The sequence below is a fragment of the Nelumbo lutea genome, chromosome 4 (genome assembly GCF_056320005.1).
Source record: "Nelumbo lutea isolate HS-2025 chromosome 4, American lotus-T2T, whole genome shotgun sequence".
In the NCBI taxonomy this organism is placed as follows: Eukaryota; Viridiplantae; Streptophyta; class Magnoliopsida; order Proteales; family Nelumbonaceae; genus Nelumbo; species Nelumbo lutea.
In genome coordinates, this window is record NC_142687.1 from 11,510,682 (window position 1) to 11,531,609 (window position 20,928).

Here is a 20,928-nt window from a genome sequence, read left to right on the forward strand (position 1 = left end):
GGTCGACTGGATGGGTTAACCATCAGATTTTCAACAGACCCTTCTTCTCTTCTTCTTCTTCTTCTTCTTCTTCTTCTTCTTCTTCTTCTTCTTCTTCGGACTACTGTAGCAGCAGTCGAAACATGGTATCAGAGCCATGCTCCTGACCTACGTCAGTTGGTGAAGCACCTCAGCATTGTTCGTGACTCTTCACCTTCGTTTCTGGTCAGTCAATGGAGAGAACTGGTTCGCCCTAGGTCAGAAACATTAGAGCTTGTCTCTCTGCTGCACATAACCTTCTTCAACAAGGAAAGTGACTTCAGCAGTGAATGGTTGATTGATATTCTCAAAGGAAGGTCGGTTCTCTCTTCTTCTAGTGTTACTTATATTTCTGAGTAGAAACCCTACAAGAAGTTGTTAGTATTGATTAGAACCTAGAGAACTAGGTTCATTGTTGCCCTAGGAAGGGCTATGTGTGCAGTAGTCGAATGGTGTAGGGCTGTTGTAAGTTGTTGAATGGTGTAGGGCTGTTGTAAGTTGTTAAGTGGTGTTAGGGCTGCTGTAAGTGGCCGAGTGGTGTAAGGTAGAATGCAGTGACCTTGCCGAACTCCTTGTGGTTGTGTAATGCCCTCTTAAGTGTATTAAACAAGTCTGAACTGGGTGCAGCAGATTTGACTGTGTTGTGGTGCTTGTGATGCACAATTTGTTTTGAATGGTTTGTAAGAAGGCCTACTTGTGATTAGTGAATGGTAAACTGATGCTTATGTGGGACGTAAGTGTGTGAAGTCAGCAGTAGTGTGAATAAGAACAAGTGTGTGCTTCCACTGTTGTGTTTAGACGCTGCAATAGGTGCTGAAATATCAAACTGTGAACAACATCAATCAGCTTGTAGCTGAGAAGTTAGAGGCAACTGTGAAAGAGTACAATGGCAGCAATAGGAGATGGCTACAATGATTAGAAACCTAGTGTAGTAATTTCCTCCGACTACCTAGGGGTACAAATGACCTCAATTAAGTTAAATGGGGAGAACTATGTTCCATGGGCTAAATCAGTGGAAGTTTTTCTCAAGGCAAAGAAGAAAGTAAAGCATGTAAGAGATGAGAAGCCACTGGTTGACTCTCCAGGGTTTGATGATTGGGAACAAAAAGATGCTCAAATCATGACTTGGCTGTGGAATAGTATGGAACCCAAAATCAGTGCCAACTTCATGTTTCTTGATACGGCTAAGGATATATGGGAGCATGCTAAGAAGCTATATTCTGGACAAAATAACACAACAAGAGTATATCAACTATATCAGGAGTACTTTGATTTACAACAAGGAACCAAAACACTAGAAGAGTACTATGCCTGCATGAAGAATATAAGGAATGAACTCAATGTCTATCATCCCCTTACTCCAAATATTCAAGTTCAGCAACAGCAAAGGGAGCAGCTAGATGTTACGAGATTTTTAGTGGGGCTGAAGTCGGAATAAGAACCAGTTAGAGCTCAAATATTGGGGGGCTCTACTCTCCCTACACTTGAGGAAGTATTCTCAAGACTTCGTAGAATTTCTTTGGGACAGACAGAGAACCCCACACAATCTGATAGATCAGCACTTGTGACAGCTAGAGGTGGTGGACATAGTACAAGAGGGGGAGGTCATCTCAGAGGGGGCCGTGGCAATTCCATGATTGGTCGGGTGGCCGTGACTCAGGGGGAGGCCGTGACAGAGAAAAAAATAACTCTACAAGGAAGTGTACTCATTGTGGTAGGGAAGGACACACAGTGAATTTCTGTTATGACCAACATGGCCCTCCCTCTAAATGGGCTAATCATGATGTAGCAAGCAAGGTTGCTATTAGTGACAGTAAACTGGCAGACCGAACACCTCCCACATCTACATCTACTTCTGGGAGGGAGATGGTCAGTATTCCGCGTGATGAGTATGAACGGTTCCTTCAAGCTACTTCACAGCATACCACTGCCACATATGCCCAATCAGGTATCGCTTGCATGTCATCTAAAACTCCTTCCTGGATTACTGACTCTGGAGCCTCAAATCATATGACCGGGACTCCAGGTGTGTTCTCTTCTCTTTTTGAAACCTCCACATCACAAACTGTTACACTTGCCAATGGGTCCTCATCTCCCATCTGTGGTGTTAGTAATGTTGACATGGCTTTTGTCCCCTTATCATCTGTTTTATATGTAACTAAGTTTCCATTCAATCTTATGTCTGTTAGTAAAATAACCAAAGCTCTTAACTGTTCTGTTACCTTCTTTCCTTCCACTTGTGTTTTTCAGGATATCAAGACAGAGAAGAAGATTGGTGGGGGGCATGAAGCTGGTGGATTGTATTACCTTGACGGTGGTGGATCTTCAATTGCACTTCAGACTTCCCTTACTCCTCTACAATGGCATTGCCGACTGGGACATCCATCTCTCAAGGTTCTCAAGATGTTGGTTCCATCATTGAGTCAGTTGTCAGTTTTACAATGTGAATCATGTCAGTTTGGTAAACATCGTCGTGTGTCATTCAGTCCGAGAGTTGAGAATCGTATGTTGAGTCATTTTTCTTTGGTTCATTCAGATGTTTGGGGTCCAATCAAAATAGAGTCTTATAATGGGTACAAGTATTTTGTCTCCTTTATTGATGACTGTTCAAGAATGACATGGATTTACTTAATGAAAGAAAGAAGTGAATTATTTTCCATTTTTCAAAAATTCCATGCTGAAATACGCACACAATTTGGTGTTCCAATCAAAGTTCTCTGTTCAGATAATGGTCATGAATACTTTCTTACTTCATTTCAACAGTATTTAGAACAGCATGGCATTATTCATCAGACCTAGTGTGCTTTCACCCCTCAACAAAATGGGGTGGCTGAACGAAAGAATCGCCATCTTCTTGAAATTGCTCGGTCTATGCTTCACCACATGAATGTTCCTAAACGGTTTTGGAGTGATGTTGTACTCGCTGCATGTTTTCTCATTAATCGAATGCCCTCTTTTATTCTTCATGGTCGGTCCCCCTTCTCCATCTTGTTTCCCACTTTATCTCCGTTTCTATTAACTCCTCGTGTCTTTGGTTGTGTGTGCTTTGTTCATAATCTGAGTTCTGGAATAGACAAGCTAGATGCACGCTCAATTAAATGTGTCTTCCTTGGCTACTCTCGGACTCAAAAAGGGTACAAGTGTTATAATCCCATTGCCCGAAAGTGCTATGTCTACCCTGATATCACCTTTTTTGAGTTTGTCCCCTTCTTCTCCAGTCATGAAACACCCTTGTCCTCACCCTTACCTCCTCTTCCTCTTCCTGTCAGTGAATCAGTTCCAGAGGTTGTCGTTGGAGTAGACTCATCTCCTCATCCAGTGCAGGTCACCACTGAACGACCACCGATTGGACAAGTGTATACACGTCGAACGACACCGGCCCCTCCTCCTGCTTCTACCTCATCTACAGATCCTCTCATGGCTCCTATTGCTGAACCTTCAGACCTTGACCTACCCATTGCCTTACAGAAAGGTAAACGTAGTTCTACACTCCATCCCATTTCCAATTTTGTTTCATTATCTCGTCTTTCTACCTCAGATCGCCAGTTTGTTTCACTTTTGTCTTCTATTTCCCTACCTAACAATGTTCAAGAAGCTCTTAGTTCACCTAGATGGCGGCGGGCAATGGAGGAGGAACTTTCTGCTCTTAAACACACTCAAACGTGGGAACTTACTACTCTCCCACCTGGTAAGCATGTTGTGGGCTGTAAATGGGTGTATACTGTGAAATACTTGCCAGATGGTAGTGTGGAGCGTCTGAAGGCCAGACTTGTTGCTAAAGGTTACTCACAGTTGTATGGTGTGGACTACATGGAGACATTCTCTCCGATGGCTAAAATTGGTTCCGTTCGTGTCCTAATTTCCTTGGCAGTTATGTATGATTGGCCTCTCCTTCAACTTGACATAAAGAATGCCTTCATGGTGATCTAGTGGAGGAGGTATATATGGAGCAACCACCTGGGTTTGTTGCTCAGGGGGAGGGTGGTAAAGTGTGCAAGCTGAAAAAAGCAATTTATGGGTTGAAGCAATCTCCACGTGCTTGGTTTGGGAAGTTCAGCGAAGTGGTGAGGAGTTTTGGAATGAAGCAATGCCAGGTTGATCACTCAGTGTTCAGCTATGACTTAGAAGCTGGGAAGATTTTATTAGTGGTCTATGTGGATGATGTTGTCATTACTGGTAGTGATATATTGGGGATTGGCAAACTAAAGGTATTTCTGCAAAATCATTTTCAAACAAAGAACCTTGGAACATTGAAGTATTTCTTGAGAATAAAGGTTGCCAGGTCAAACCAAGGTGTGAATTTGTGCCAAAGGAAATATGTCTTTGATCTATTGGAAGAAACAGGACTGTTAGGTGCAAAACCGGCTGAGACCCCTATGGAACCAAATGTTAAGTTGAGCAGTGATACAGGAGAAGTATTTGAAGATCCTGGAAGGTATAGACGACTAGTGGAAAAGCTGAACTATCTAACTATCATGAGACCCGACATCTCCTTTGCAGTTAGTGTGGTGAGCCAATTCATGCAAAACCCTCGTATACCTCACTGGGATGCAGTCCTTAGAATTGTGAGGTATCTGAAAGGAGCTCAAGCCGTGGACTATTGTATAAACCAGGAGGAAAACTTGAGGTAGTTGGGTACAGATGCAGATTGGGCAGGCTCAGTGAGTGACAAAAGATCTACTACAGGCTATTGCACATTTCTAGGAGGAAACCTTGTGACATGGAAGAGTAAAAAGCAAACAGTTGTGGCCAAAAGCAGTGTTGAAGCCGAATATAGGGCCATGGCTCACACTACCTGTGAATTAGTGTGGCTGAGGAATCTCCTACAAGAAATTGGGTTTCACATGGATAAACCTATGAGATTGTACTGTGACAACCAAGATGCACTCCACATCTCATCCAATCCTGTCTTTCATGAGAGAACAAAGCACATAGAGGTTGATTGCCACTTTGTGAGAGAGAAGGTTCTTGCTGGAGAGATAAATACAGAACATGTGGGCTCCAATGACTAGTGGGCAGATTTGTTTACAAAAGCTCTAAGCTCAGGGAAAGTGAACTATCTATATAACAAGCTGGGATTATATGACATATATTCTCCAGCTTGAGGGGGAGTGTTAAGATGTGCCGAATAGGGGTAGTTTAGTCTTCTTCTGTTTATTAAGTAACTTGCTTATGTGGCAGTGTTATTAGAGTTACTCTGCCCCACACTTAAGTAAGGGTATTTCTGTCTTTGTAAACATTATTAGAATCTAATATAGATTAAGGGGGTCAACTGGATGGGTTAACCATCCGATTTTCGACAGACCCTTCTTCTTCTTCTTCTTCTTCTCCTCTTCCTCTTCGGACTACTGTAGTAGCAGTCGAAACACTATCAATCAAAAGAAAAACAAAACCACCCAATGAGTAGATGCTTGGGTAATTTGATTTTGATGAGTTTACGTGGTCACAACACCACTTTCTTGTGACCCTTGGACAAGTCATGAACATGCTAATAATCAAAGTTAAGACTAAATCACCTTGTGAGTTCATGCCTAGGTTATTTGGTTTCGATTAGTCCACATGGTCACAACACATTTTTGCAACCCTTCAATAAAACATGGGCATTCTATCAATCAAATGAAAGACAAAATTACCCAGTGAATGCATGCTTGTTTCTGCCCCAAGTGATACATGAACTACCCACTATCACATGATAAAATGAAGACTACCTCATAAGGAACATCAAGAAATACGTAGGTGACATGTGGAGCAATGTTCAATGCTCATAAAACTTTCTTGTGGCCTCTAAAAAAAACCCAAACATGCTATAAGTCAAAGGATAAACCAAATCACTCGGTGATTGTATGTCTGAGTGATTTGGTTTTCATGAGTTCATATAGTCAACAATTTCTTGTGACCATCCAATAAAAGACAAAGATGCAGCTATCAATCAAATTAAAAACCAAATAACCCAACGAAGGCATGTTCAATATTGCTACACCAAATGATACAAGAGAAATCCACTATCATATAAAATAGAGACTACCTCTAGGAGACACTACCTATGACAATCAGGTAATACCGAAGTAGCTTAACATGTAAGGTGATACCTAGGCAATAAGGCGCTCATGGAGGGTCACCTCACTGAATCACCAAGATATTTTTTACCCGATGCTTCAAAGAAAAAGACCAAATTGGTGTTTATCCCCACATGTCTATAGCCTTTACTTAAGGAATGGCGAGACAGTGAATCAGATACTAATATCTTGTCCTTTTATTGTTCTTATTTGGGTTTGGTTCTCCTCCCTCTTTGATTGCAGGTGGAATCCTCCCTTAAGTGTAGAGGATCTCTTTGACCCTAGCTTCTTCCAACAACCAAAGAAAAAGGGTAGGGTGATGTGGAGAACAACGAGGGCAGCTATTTTGTGGGAAGTTTGGGAAGAGAGAAATAACAGGATTTTCCAAGGGAAAGAAAAATCAGTTCCTGAACTCATAGAAAGGATCACCATCAAGGCCATACATTGGTTGAAAACTCTAGACTTATTCAAGGATGTCTCTATAGATGACTTGACTAGTGGTTGGAGTGTAATAGCAAGGTCTTCTGCATCTTTTTGTACCATACAAGCAGTTTGGTCTCCTCCTTTGCAATGTACTGTGAAACTAAATTTTGATGGCAGCTCTGCTGGGAAACCTGGACCTTTTGGAATTGGGGGTGTGTTCAGAGATGCAGTGAGGAAGAATCCTGGCCATGTATTCTGTTAGGAGCTGCCTAACTCAGGGTTCGTAGAGTGAACCGAGCTCTTGATGAGAGAGGGAAACTGGGGAAAACAGAGAGAGAGAGAGAGAGAGCTGTTCGAATGAAAATGCCTGTCTTCTTTATTTCTTCCTCAGGTCTTTATAGCCCAGGTAAGTAGTTTGTTACAAGACTGTTACAGTTTGTTGGACTGTTATTCTGTTCTAACAGTTTGCCACTTGGATCTTGCTGACGTGGCTTCTCCCTTTTCTTGTAGACTTGGTATGTAGGCTGGCTGTTTCTGTGCACAGTTTTTAATTTGTCACAGCTCTTGGTCTTAACATATTCTGGTCTTATAGGGATGAGGGATTCGCTTAGAGCAGAAGTGATGGCCCTCCTCCAGGGGCTCAGATTAGCTAAGAAGTTGGGCATTCAACATTTAAAAGTGGTGGGAGACTCAAAATTAGTAGTAGGCTGGCTACAAACAAATAGCTTGGGAACGTGGTCCCTTATTCGACTTGTTAAGGAATTATTGAGCCTCACAAGGGAGTTGGGAGCACATGCTAAATGGACTAGGAGGCCAGCAAATGCTTTAGCTGATAGTCTAGCAAAGCAAGGAGTAAATCGGGAGTCTTTGTTTTGGGCTGTTCTGTAATTTGATTTATGATGAAGGGTCACCTTATGTCTCTATAGGTAATAGTTGTATATTTATTTTTAAGCTAAAGTTACTGTTTCCTATCAAAAAAATATATTTTTTGCACGATGCTCTTGGATACTTTATATTCTTAACTTTCTGATATTATAATAATAAAACAGGCATTATTAAACTACATATTCAGTTTGAGTTTAAATGCTAGTTTTTTTATTATTCTTCTTATTTGTTAGGGTTCAATCAAGATGTCGACTGTCTTGAACCTTTGAAGACTTTAAGACTTGAATTAATCAAGATGAAATTTACTGTTATTGATCAAAAAAAAAAAACCTTCAAGACCTGACCTGATAAGCATGGAAGAACTCAAAATTTTGTCCAATCAACACATTTCGTTCATCATTTCTTTTCTTCTTTTCCTAGGAGAAAAATAGAAGCCCAGCCTCTCTCTTTTGTAAAATTTCTTCTCTCTTCCATTTTTAAATGAATATGATGATTTTTACCATTGGACTGGATATGGACCTAACTTTTGGCATTTTTGAACTAAGTGGCTACTCTCAGAATTGAACCCACATTCTCACAGTTGTCAGCCTGAGATTTTACCATTGGACTAAGAAATGGCCCCTAAAAGGCTATATCAAAATAAACCAACAAAAAGGAAATGCTAAATCTAAACAGCATACTCATTGAAATCTACCAAACTTAAATCTTTAGAAAAGGAGTAATTCTCAAGAGCAGAATTCTTAATCCTTGCTACATAGCATTGATTATGAGTGAACTCACATTGTGGCTTGTATTGAAACCCTGCAGTTAGCCTTCCCATACGACTTACCAGCCATGCCGTTCTAGGGAACTTATCTCCTGGCACTACAAACGAAGCAGCATCCCAATTTTATTAAGTCAGTATAATCAAATAAAGATGACAAGTTCAAATTCCATTTTTCCCTAAATCAAGGCAAAGAGACGTCTTGACAAAGCTATGTATATCAAGGGCAATTTGAACTATACTTTTAGCTTGAGATTTCTGAGTCTAAACTTAAGAGTTGAGGTTACTGCAAGTTTGCAACATAAATGAATCAAAAAGGCATTTACACAAATTACAACAATGGGAAAATGTTGAAAACTAGAAATGACCATAAACAAAATAAGCAAATCTGACAAGAAATCAATTGGAGATCTTGGATATGAACAAGGTTCAAAGTATTGACACGTATCAGCCGATACGTATCGTGCCAATGGCTTCCTGATACGTCCCTCCAGGGGTTGTATCGGGACCATGGTTCAGAGGGTAGCCGGCCTTAAACCAACCCCTCTGAACCGGTTTTGAAAAAAATAAATAAAACCTAAAAAAAAGTACCAATACAGGCTGATACACTGGTATACTTTGAACCTTGGATATGAAAGAATTAATTCTAGCAAAATCATCATTACACTTTACCGCATATAACATTCCTAATGCTCTAAAACTTATGGAAATTTTTTTCTATATTAGACCTCTTCGTAACTTTACATGAAAAAAAAAATTAGTTTCGGGGAAAGTAAAGAAAAATGAACCACTTAGATGATGTGTTGTTGTGTGGAGGAACTCAAGCAGAATCTTAGTTCAAGAGATGAATCAAAGGAACAATAGATTTTTGTGAAGATAAATATAGAATTGACATTAACTCAAGATAGAAGAAAACCAAATTTACTCAAGTACAATACCAGTCACATACAAGAATAAGGCACAAATGTGGCTCCAATTGATAAATTTCCTGAGCCAAATCTCAAGCCCATAATACCAAAATCTTCAGAACATATCCTGGATGAGCAATTCAATTAAAAATAAGTAGGCATAAAATACAAGCTAAAATCATGATAATAAACTACTGGAATATATATATCTTTAAGACTAGACAGAGACCTAATCTTTGGCATTTTTTGGGCACAAAGTGGCCACTCCCAGATTAGAACTTGCTTTCTCATGTTTTTGCACCAAGCAATTACTCTTAAAAAGCCAATGGTTTATAAACTTGACCCAGGGACCACTTACTTGCTTACATGGCCAGTAATTCAGAGTGCCATTTCTGCTGGGTTTGAACCATTGGCTTTTTAAGAGTAATTGCTTGGTGCAAAAACATGAGAATGCAAGTTCTAGTCTGGGAGTGGCCACTTTGTGCCCAAAAAATGCCAAAGATTAGGTCTGTGTCCAGTCTTAAAGATATATATCCCCATACCTATCTTTCTCATGGTATAATTTTATCATGTCTAGATGTGTCAATCTAACAATACCACGTTCTGCAAATGGACTGGCTGAAAGCTTGGCAAAAGAAGGGGCATTAAGAAATGAGATGTTTCGGTGGGGAAGGGGGATGTAATGAATCTAGAAGATGTGGTTAACCAAGGCTAGCCACCTTGTGAGGAAAGCATAACAACTCCCGCTACTACTTAATATTCATATTAATAAAATTCAAAACAGCCATTCATCAAAAAAAAAGTAGCAATTTAACAAACGAATAGGTCCATTGCCAAATTAAAAGTTAAAAATATAGCTACCAATTATAATCAGGTCTCGTTGGGTCAGATCAGATGGTCCCAATTAATAGTGGAATTGATGTTGGGTCTGTTACTATAGACCCTATTGGGTCTGGTTTGGAACTGATTCTGCAGATTTGTTAATTGGTTCAGGATCAACTCTACCCTGACCTGGACCAGACCCAACCTAATGACAGCACTACCCTCCAGGTTGATCCAGGCCTAATACATTGATTGAAGCGTCTTAAAAAGAAATTAGAATACTCTGGTGTCTTAGAAAGAAAGTGGAGCATACCTTTTCCTCATTAGCACAGGGAAAATGCCAAATGCACCAAAGCCATATTTAGGATAATAAGCACATGATCTCAGACGCAAAATCCTAATAACAAAGAGCACATCAAATATCTAAAGTGGCATATAGTAAGGTACTTAATTGTATAAAATAAATAGAAGAAGTCTCTAATTTGAAGAATTAGTTTCTTACCGTTCAGAATTTGAAACAAAGAGATCCACAAATGTATGGGGATCATCAATCTCCCTGATCATAAATGTAACCGGCAATTGGATAAGTAAAAATAATTAGATAAAAAAAAAAGGCTAAGGAGTGGCTGACATGACATCAAACTGATTGTGTCTATACCTCTGCCAACGAAACAATGCATTCCCTGCAATTTTCTCCTCAGGCTTATGATCGAGTGGACCTGACACCTGATAAGGTTAAGGGAAACAAATTTTGCTTCTTGTTGGAAATTGTCAGGCATGGTTGTAAATAGTCAAAAACAAAAAAAATATATATCGAAATAAATTGGATGATATTTATTTGCTCTGAACACATCACAGCATGAAAAGGAAAATACATTTCAAAATGAATCAGAAAAACCATCTTCAACAAATACTAAATATGCACTCATCCCGGCACTTCACCTAGTAGGGGCATTTCTGCCCTTTCCTCTTGTATTTCTTATGAGCTGTCGCCCTAAGTATAAATACTAACTTAGGCGCCGCCAGCTTTAGATTAACAGAATAGATTCTTCTCTCTTCTCTCTTCTCTCTTCTCTGTCGAACTACATGGTATCAGAGCATCTCTGATCTGGGCGCAAGCTTCTCTTCTCAGATCACGGTTTCTTTCCTTTTCTGGAAATCTGTTTTTTCTCAGATCGTGGTTTCTTCTTCTGGGCGCAACCTTCAGCCCCTGATTTTTTCTTTCTTCTCCCTTGGTCGCTGTACCAAGGAGAAGGGTGTGGTGGCAGCCGAATGCAGTAAAAGATCTCTCCAGATCTGTGGTGGCAACCAAATGCAGTAAGAGATCTTTCTAGATCTGTGGTGGCAACCGAATGCAGTAAGGTGTCTTACTGGATTTGTGGTGGCAGCCAAATGCATCAAAACTTGATTTTCTGAGGGTTTTTCTATGTGCTATGAGTTGTGGAAGACAGTTATGTACTGTTACATTCATATGTAAACATTTGACCACTGTGAATGTCACAGTTTTGAGGCTGTAGGGACTGGTTGTCTCCTCCTCTTGTAAACCGAGGTGTTTCAAGTAAGAGTTATCACCTACAGTACTGTTAAACATTTTTTGGAGACTCCTATTTTTTTTCAGATGAAAAACCCTCTATATCAGATTCGGTTTTTTGAAAAAACATCAGTAGATTTTCTGTGAAAATGGCTACTGAGGATTCAACAACCTCTAGTATTACTTCTCAGCAAGGAAACTTAAATGGGGGGATGGATGGCATGAAATTCTCTATGTCTATTACCCCTTTTAATGGTCTAAACTATCTGGAATAGTCCAAAGGCATCAAACTTTATGTTACAGCTAGGGGGAAGGCTGGTTATATAAGTGAAAAAATAAAAGAACAAAAGCCTGGTACTGCTGAACATGATCGATGGGATCAAGAAAACAGCATGGTTATGTCATGGCTGTTAAGCTCCATGTTACCTCATGTAAGGAAAAATTTATCAACTTCAAGTAGAATCATCTACATGTAAGCAAGGGGACCGTAGCCTATCTACATACTACTCGGCCCTTACATCTGTCTGGAAGGAGCTGGACTATTATCAGACCATTGATTGGAGGAATGATGAAGATGCATAGGACTATAAAAAACTTGTCTCCCAATAGCGGGTTTTTGCTTTCTTGCATGGGCTGAATCCGGCTTATGAGCCTCTCCGGGTGCAGATTTTGGAAAGTAGGGAACTTCCTTCAGTTCAGAAAGTATATGCTCTAGTCCAATCTGAAGAGAGTAGAAAAAAATCTTATGAATGTTTCTGAGGGGGAGAAACCTGTTGCCCTAGCTGTAAGAGGGGGTAACACAGGAATGAAAAAGAGAGAACCAAGGAAAGTTGAAGATAAAGACAAACTTTGGTGTACTCACTACCAAAAGCCTAGACACACTCAAGAAACCTGTTGAGAGTTAGTGGGGAAGCCCAAGTGGGCAACCAAAAATCAAGACACTTCAAAGAAGCCTCCTCATAAGAAATTTACTTCTGCAAATCTGGCCACACAAGACTATCAACAAAATAATCAGACTACTATTTTTCCCCAAGAACATCCTAGTGGTTCTGATCCCAAGGAAGACATCATCAACTCCTTTAGAGATCATTTGAAATTGTATGCCAGGGCACTCGGGCAGATAGATAGGTCAGTTCCTACCCCTTCTACCTCATTTGCTTCTACATCAGGTAAAGGTGCTTGTACATTTCATGTGTGTACCTCTGCTCCCAAGTCACCTTGGGTCATTGACTCAGGGGCATCAAACCATATGATTGGTAAGTCCAATCACTTTCAGACCTACACTCTTCTCTCTAGAAGGGATAAAGTGAGACTTATTGATGGGTCTCTATCCACCATTGCTGGTCAGGTATCTATATCCCTTCCTGATGGCCTTGTCTTATCAAATACCCTTCATGTTCCTAAACTTCCTATTAATTTGTTATCTATAAACAGTATTACCCAGTCCTTAAATTGTTGTGTAACTTTTTTCCCCATTTTTGTGTTTTCCAATATTTAACCTCGGGGAGGACGATTGGTAAAGGAAATATGGTTAATGGCCTCTACATCTTGGAGAATAAAGTTGGTCCTGTGGCATCAGCCTCTGTGAGTCTTATGAGTTAGTCTGCAAACAGTCAACTGTGGTTATGGCATAATCGCCTTGGTCAATTGTCTTTTGAGTCTTTGAAAGTTGTGTTTCCTGAAATGTTCAAGTCAATGTCTATTACTAGTTTACATTGTCAAACGTGTCAGTGTGTCAGTTGAACAAGCATTGTAGAACAACTTTTTCATCAAATAATAAAAGATCTACTTTTCCTTTCCATGTTGTCTTTTCTAATGTTTAGGGCCCTGTAAACATACCTACTGAGGGTGGGTACAAGTACTTTATCATCTTTATTGATGACTATTCGAGATACACTTGGCTATATCCTATGTATTCGAGAGAAGAGGTACCCAAGATTGTGCAAGATTTCTATCGCATGGTTTTCACTCAATTTCATATTGAAGTCCAAATCTTCCATTTGGATAATGCAAAGGAGTATTTCCATCATGACTTAGCTGAATTTTTCTCCTCTCATGGATCTCTTCATAGAAGCTCATGTGCCAGAACACCACAACAGAATGGCATTGATGAAAGGAAGAACCGCCATCTCCTCGAAGTTGCCTGTAGTATGATGCTTCGCATGCATGTTCCAAAACGGTTTTAGGTTGATGCTATGATGGCTGCAGCTTATGTTATTAATCATATGTCATCGCGCCTCCTGCAATACAAGGCCCCACATCAACTTCTTTTTCCACAATCTCCTTTATTTTCCATTCCCCTACACATATTTGGGTGTAAGTGTTTTGTTCATGATCTCTCTCCCAGCCTGGGTAAATTGGATTCCAAATCTATTCCATGTGTTTTCTTGGGTTATCCCTCTTCCTAGAAAGGTTCGGTCACACATAAATACTTTGTGTCAATGGATGTGTCTTTCTTTGAATCTGAACCTTTTTTCTAAGCCTCTTCTCAGGGGGAGAATAGTGTGAAGAAGGAGAGGCAAGCTCCAACTCCTCAAATTCCTCTTCCCTTTATTCCTAACTCCTCTCCATTCTGCTAATTCTTGAGGCGCTGTAAGGGACAGCTAAAAACTCAAAGGCTATGGAGCAACTTGAGACTATACATCCAGCACCATTTGACTCCTTGAAGGAAAATCCAGGTACCCTTGTTCCTTTTGATATTACTGAACCTATTGCTATTGATGACTCTACTAATAATCTTGATGTCCCAATTGCTCATAGAAAAGGGGTTCGATCATGTACTACTAAGCATCCTATTGCTCAGTTCTTGTCCTACGAAAACATTGCTCCCTCATTTCGTACTTTTTTTACTGCCATTGATTGTGTCTCCATTCCCAAAAGTGTTGCAGAAGCCTTATCTATACCTAAATGGACAAAGGCAATGAAGGAAGAAATCAGTGCTCTTACAAAAACAACACCTCGGAGTTGGTGAATCTTCCTGAAGGCAAAGAGCCAATGGGATGCAAGTGAGCATTCACAGTAAAGCATAGAACAAATGGGTCAGTTGAGAGGTATAAAGCCAGATTAGTTGCAAAAGGATATACTCAGGTGTATGGGGTTGACTACGCTGAGACTTTTGCCCTAGTTGCTAAAATGAACACTATTCGAATTATACTATCATTGGTTGTTAACTCTGATTGGGAGCTCCACCAACTAAACATCAAAAATTCATTCTTAAATGGGGATCTGGAAGAAGTGTACATGATTCAACCTCCTTGGTTTGTAGCACAAGGGTGTGAAGGGAAAGTTTGCGAACTAAAAAAATCTTTATATGGTTTGAAACAATCCCCAAGGGCCTGATTCAGTAGATTTCACTTGGTCCTTTAGCAAATTGGGTTCGAGCAATGTCAATCTGACCATACTCTATTTGTCAAGAGAAACAAGAAGAATGTTGTGGTATTAATTGTCTATGTTGATGACATTGTGATTACGGGGAATTGGGACTCTGAGATTAAAAAGGTTAAAGAATCCCTTGCTATGCAGTTTGAGGTGAAAGATCTGGGACAGCTACGTTATTTCCTTGGTATTGAGGTTGCTTGCTCAAAAAGGGGCATCTTCATTTCCCAAAGGAAGTATGTCCTAGATCTCTTACAGGACACAGGAAAGTTAGGAGCAAAGTCTATAGATTCTCCTATTGAGGAAAACCATCGACTTGGTGATTGTATTGGAGAACTCGTGACAGATGTCAAGAAATTTCAAAGGCTGGTAGGAAGACTTCTCTACCTATCAATGACTCAGCTAGATATAGCTTATGTTGTTAGTGTACTTGGTTAGTTTATGCATGCACCAACATCCTCTCATTTAGAGGCAGCTGAAAGGGTTCTCAGGTATCTGAAGAAGTACCTAGGAACTGGGTTACTTTTCAAGAAACATGATCATATGAAAGTGGAAGTCTACACAAATGCAGATTGGGTTGGGGCAGTTGATGATAGGAAATCAACTAGTGGATATTGTACCTTTGTTGGTGGAAACTTGGTTACTTGGAGAAGCAAAAAACAAAGTATTGTGGCCAGATTTAGTGTTGATGCCGAGTAAAGGGCCATGGCACATGGAATTGTTGAAGTACTATGGGTAAAGAATTTGATTAGAAAGTTGAGTCTCTTTGTTGATGGACCAATGTCCCTCTACTGTGACAACAAGGCAGCCATTAATTTTGCTGCCAATCCAATTCTTCATGACAGGACCAAGCATATTGAAGTTGACAAGCACTTCATAAGGGAGAAACTTGAAAAGGGGGAAGCCTGTACTCCTTACATCAGTTCCAAGGAACAACTAGCAGATGTTCTTACAAAGGGCCTTCACTATTTACAACATAACGAACTATGTGACAAGTTGGGTACGATTGACATATACGCTCCAACTCTAGGGGGAGCATTGTAATGTGTAGTGGCCTATGGCCTATTAGGGGCATTTCTGCCATTTCCTCTTGTATTTATTATGAGCTATCGCCCTAAGTATAAATACTAACTTAGGCGCCGCCAGCTTTAAATTAACATAATAGATTCTTCTCTCTTCTCTCTTCTCTGTCAAACTACAAGAAATACAATTTAACAAAACCAAATTGCATAAAAGAATGGCTTGTCCTTAATTATATATCAAAATATTAAATGTAAATAATCACATAAGCACACTCTTTCTCAGATAAATCTTAGGATAAAGACCATCATCCACTGATGATCCCAGCTATCTAGGTCCTTGGGAGGGGTAGGCTAGCAAAGATGTCTTTAAAGATACAGATTATAGAAAAAAAAAATAGATTTATATTCCAAACTATAATTAGTTGAACATACGAGCTCCCTATATGATAAAGAGTCAAAGTCATTGGGCTAGCAATTGAAGCTTCACGAGCTATCATGATTTAAGACAAATGGCAGTTGGCATAACATCTATTTTAAAACTTTAGAGGAATGGATTTTTCATTTTGATCAGCAACCAACCAAAAACAAAAAACTAAATGAAGCATTAATATATAGAGATTACAAAAATTAAAATGTCAATGCATCATGTAATTTAAAGGTAGAACACCAACCACAGAATCCAATAGATGGAAAGCTTACTGACAGTCATTCATCAAAAAAAAAAAAAAAGAAAGCTTACTGACAGTCGTGCATGCAACAGCCAAATAATGGATTCAATGTGTAACTGGAAACTAAAGCAACGTGAAGCAAGATTGAGAAATGTGAAGCAATTGATTATTGCACATTTTTAGAAGCAAAAACTAATTCAAAACTAGAATGAAAAAGAACAGAAAGTAGCTAACTCAGATGGATACCATTGCAACGAGGTCTACATTAGGGTCATCAATTGGCTTTAGCATGATTCTTGTGCTAAAATGCCTTGCTGCTTCAAAGTAATCCTCAAAAAGGCACTTCAAAGCAAGCTTTCCAAATAACAGGTCATATGAAGACTCCAACATCCTGCATTGATTTACAAATATTTCAACCACATTTTAAATTTGGGCTACCCCAAGCTTTCCAAACTATTGTTTACAGTGGGAAAGAAAAAGGCAAGATAAAGAACAACGATATCACTGGAACTTGCAAAATGCAGCTTATTTACAAGAACCCCTCGACATAGCATGTTTATCTAAACATCACGAAATAGATCCCTCGTGTTGCATAACTCAGATGTTCCTAACATTCTGATTAATGAAATATTGATACTTATTCGCATATTGACCACTAGCCAAAAGAAAATCCCTTCTTTTTTAGTATGAAAGTTATCTTTTCCCCAAAAAAATTAAAAAAAAAATAATGCCACAGCATCCCAAACAATTTAATTTCATATACTTGTAACCCAGAAATCTGGATAAAATGGTATGGAATTATGATCATCTGCACACTTTAACCTGTTGATTTGGACCATGGTACACTATGACTCTATGAGAGCTCCTTTGAAGGTTAAGGTTGCCTAAAATGGAAGGAATTTTGGAAATGTAACCAATGCAAAAAAAAAGGCTGTCCCAACATGTATACCATTTTTTTAAGCCATTTAATTAATGACTGTGTACCATAAATAAACGAAAAGGAACGTATTAGCAGAAAGGTATATGATCCAATAATAGACAAATAACCAAAAACACAAAAGAAAACTGAACAGCAACACGATAGCTTAACAGCAGTGTAGTAGGTATTCACATGTGCTCCCCGAACGACTAACAAGTAAACACTTTTGGTAACACTAACACAGGTTTTAATTGCTGGGTGTTAACGCGTTTATGAAAGTGTGTATAATATGCCTTTTGGGAGCAAATTAAACAAATGAATCCCTTAAGTCATTCTACAATTCACAACCAACAAAGGGAAATAGATTCAATGGGGAGGATACCATCTACATTTCCGTTCAGGTGAATGAATTCCATATAGAATATTCTCTATCCATCAAGAAAGTGATGAATTACTCGATGGCCTTAGTTAATATCGAACCCACGCGTTTTGATGTCGTGATATCAAAGTCCGCTTTATAGTGATGGGGAAAAAGTAGTGATGAACTGAAATATCTGTAATTCTAACAGGAAAGATGAAGAAACTTATGATATGCATCTGTGTTTAGTCCAGTGGAGCATATGTTTCTGAAGATAAAGATGAATAAAATGATAAATGCAAGGGGAATACGAGATGGACTTACTACATTTTTCACGGAAAATAAATGAAAATCATAAGCCAAAGGAGGTAGCAGTAAGTTAACCTGGTACGTGCAGCGAAAGGAGGGAAATCAAACATAGGTGGTACCAAAACCACTGGTGGAGGTGCTTCTTTGTTCAACCAGTTCCCCATCTCTCTCTCTCTCTCTCTCTCTAAGTTCTCTGCAAGTGATATCAGAAATACATCCTCAGAATACAAAAGAGAGCGAGAGAATGAAGAGAATGAGGAGAACCGAAAACTATGAGCCTTCCCCGCGTTTCTCTCCTGTGTTCGATGACACGTTCAAAGACAAAAGGTCGGTGACTTGCGGTACCGTAAAGTGGGAATAACCCAAATTCCGGTTTTTTAACACATCCCTCCTTGCTCCTTCAACCTTCACATTCAGATTTCAATGTTTGGAACTCGATTCACTTGTAGTTGTAAGTTGTAATTTTACTAATTTCTACTATGTAGATTCTACAACATTTTTTTAGACGTTTTGCAAATTTCAATAAAAAATTCACTGAACAACAGTGAATAAATACCTACCCGTTGGAACCCATCTTTCCACAAAAACTCTGCCTACATTTATCTACATAATATCTCTGCCACATATAAGGAACATCTCATCCTCTATAGAGTATTATGCATGGGAAGATATTCCCAATGCGTGGAAATAGTATGTTGTAGGTAGACGTGGGCAAAGAACTTCTTATAGACAAGAGATGCAGAATTTATCCATCGGAGGAAACACTAAAATTAAACTTCCCCAATGGTTAGCACACATATAAATCAAAGTCTAATTTTGTAGTTCTCTGTGTAAGGATCCACATAATGGGAAAATGCTAAAATGGTGCCTAATGTGATAGTGTTTATTCAATAAATGCCAACGGTTCCAAATATTGTTGTAGTAAATAGTCAATAATTATTAGGTCCATTTACTTTTTGGGGTTTTGAGGGGGAATTTTAGGTAATGGTATTGTGGTTCCATGTAAGGCGAATACTCTTTTCATGCTTTAGGTAATTTTTTTCTCAGGAGGTAAATGAAAATAATTAAATAGAAAAAATGAGCCCACAAGATACATTTATCTAAATAAAACAAAAAAAAGGAACATGAATAAATGCATTTATCTGAAAAAGTAGGTGCAAGCAAATAATAATAAAAATTACAAATTAATTAGGGCTTCAACTTGGACTGAGTTAGCCCTAACCCAAGCATCCAATCCGGGCAAAAAAAAAACATATGCTGTGTTTTTTTTTTTTTTTGTTTTGTTTAAAGAAAAACAATTCATTGCAGCAAGAGAAACCCATTTTTACTTTGGGTTGGGTTAGGCAACCTGAACCCAACTTTTACTATTGAACATATGTATTATAGTCCTTCACAAACCATTAATTCGTTTGCCTTAGTTATGAAGTACATATGATTTTCATTCCATGTTTTTTTATACTTTATTTATTGATGATTTCATGATTAAATTTTCAATAAGGGATTTATCGTAATTCATAATATATTAATCATTCAAAAAAGCTACATTCTTTCACTTCTATGGTAAAAAACCCATTAAAAACGTTAGAAAGGAAATTCCAATAAAATTTTGATCAGTATATAATGCTAAAACAAGAAAATCTTACTTTTCTCTCTTTTTTTGGGGGGAGGGGGTGTATAGTTCAGTCCACCCCTAGGGTTGGAGCTAAGATTTCTAGGGGTATACCGAATCCTACCCGTGGATTGATGCCAAATTCACGGGCAGGATGCGGTTTATAAGGGCTACTACTATTAGACTAGGAGGGGGTGCAATATAATTAAGATTTATGAGGTGGATTGCAGTCCACTTATCCCTCTTTTTTGGACTAGTAAGTGTGCATGTGTTTTGCACAGGGCAATTCTAGATGATGAGATAGTAAATAATGTATCAAAAATTTTATATAAATATTTTTTGTTTGTTTTTTTATTATTAAATATTAGATGCAAATTGCAAAAACCAAATCTCATTACATAAAACACCTCATCCAAATATGTGATAATCGGATCGAGTTGTGAAGTTTCACATATCATTGACAAACCTACCTACTTGGACATAATTTTCTTTTTGTAATGTTTTATCTTTTTAGTGTACTTTTTTGTTCATTTATCAAATATCGATTTAAAAAGAAGGAATTGAATGAGGTGAAAAGTAGTATTTCAATTTACAATTTAAACCTCACAATTAAATGGGGACTAAATTTAAAATATATTATTTTAGTTAAAAAAAAGTCTCATAATCATGTTGATATTTAAATAGTAGCGCCAAATATAAAATTATAGGTGAAAAGTAGTATTTCAATTTACAATTTAAACCTCACAATTAAATAGGGACTAAATTCAAAATAGAGTATTTTAGTCAAAATAAAGTTCCACAATCTTGTTGATGTTTTTAATAGTAGTGCAATTATAAAATTATAGATGTGTTCAATTTTTTCTATTTATTTTTTTTATTTTATGTAAAAATAATTCTAATATGCCATACTTACTTCTTGTTTAATATGATAATTATATGATACTATACATGTGCTTAAATGTTATTTTGCAAAATATATGCTTTTTTTGTATTTTTATATTTTACTAATTTTGGACCCGTTTGGCGTGTCTTTCCGCGTGGTCTTTCAGTTGCTTACAAGCCGAGAAGACCAATTTTCAGTATATTCCCATTTGGCTCGCGGAAGATCTAACCGCCAAAAATGAAACGCCAAACAGACACGAGAAGCCCATTTTCGGGCTGATTTCAAGAAGCTTCAAATGAAGCTTTCCTCGTATTTCGTGTTTTATTATGGCACGGAAAGACACTAAAAGATGCATGAAAAGACATGCATCTGCCAAACG

At 38.4% G+C, this 20,928-nt stretch overlaps 1 protein-coding gene across 1 annotated transcript in view; it reads right to left on the minus strand.

Annotated features, from left to right (window-relative positions):
- LOC148853910 (beta-galactosidase) overlaps positions 1-18,564 on the minus strand; it is a 39,363-nt gene extending 20,799 nt beyond the window's left edge. Inside the window, exons 1-7 of the mRNA XM_088983549.1 lie at positions 18,133-18,564; positions 16,718-16,862; positions 10,534-10,601; positions 10,378-10,431; positions 10,189-10,272; positions 9,095-9,180; positions 8,163-8,246 (exon numbers count right to left, since the gene is read on the minus strand). Of these exons, the coding sequence (XP_088839675.1) occupies positions 8,163-8,246; positions 9,095-9,180; positions 10,189-10,272; positions 10,378-10,431; positions 10,534-10,601; positions 16,718-16,862; positions 18,133-18,221 (610 nt within the window). The 5' untranslated portion in view covers positions 18,222-18,564. The remainder of the gene's footprint in view (positions 1-8,162; positions 8,247-9,094; positions 9,181-10,188; positions 10,273-10,377; positions 10,432-10,533; positions 10,602-16,717; positions 16,863-18,132) is intronic.
- Positions 18,565-20,928: the final 2,364 nt, after the last annotated feature.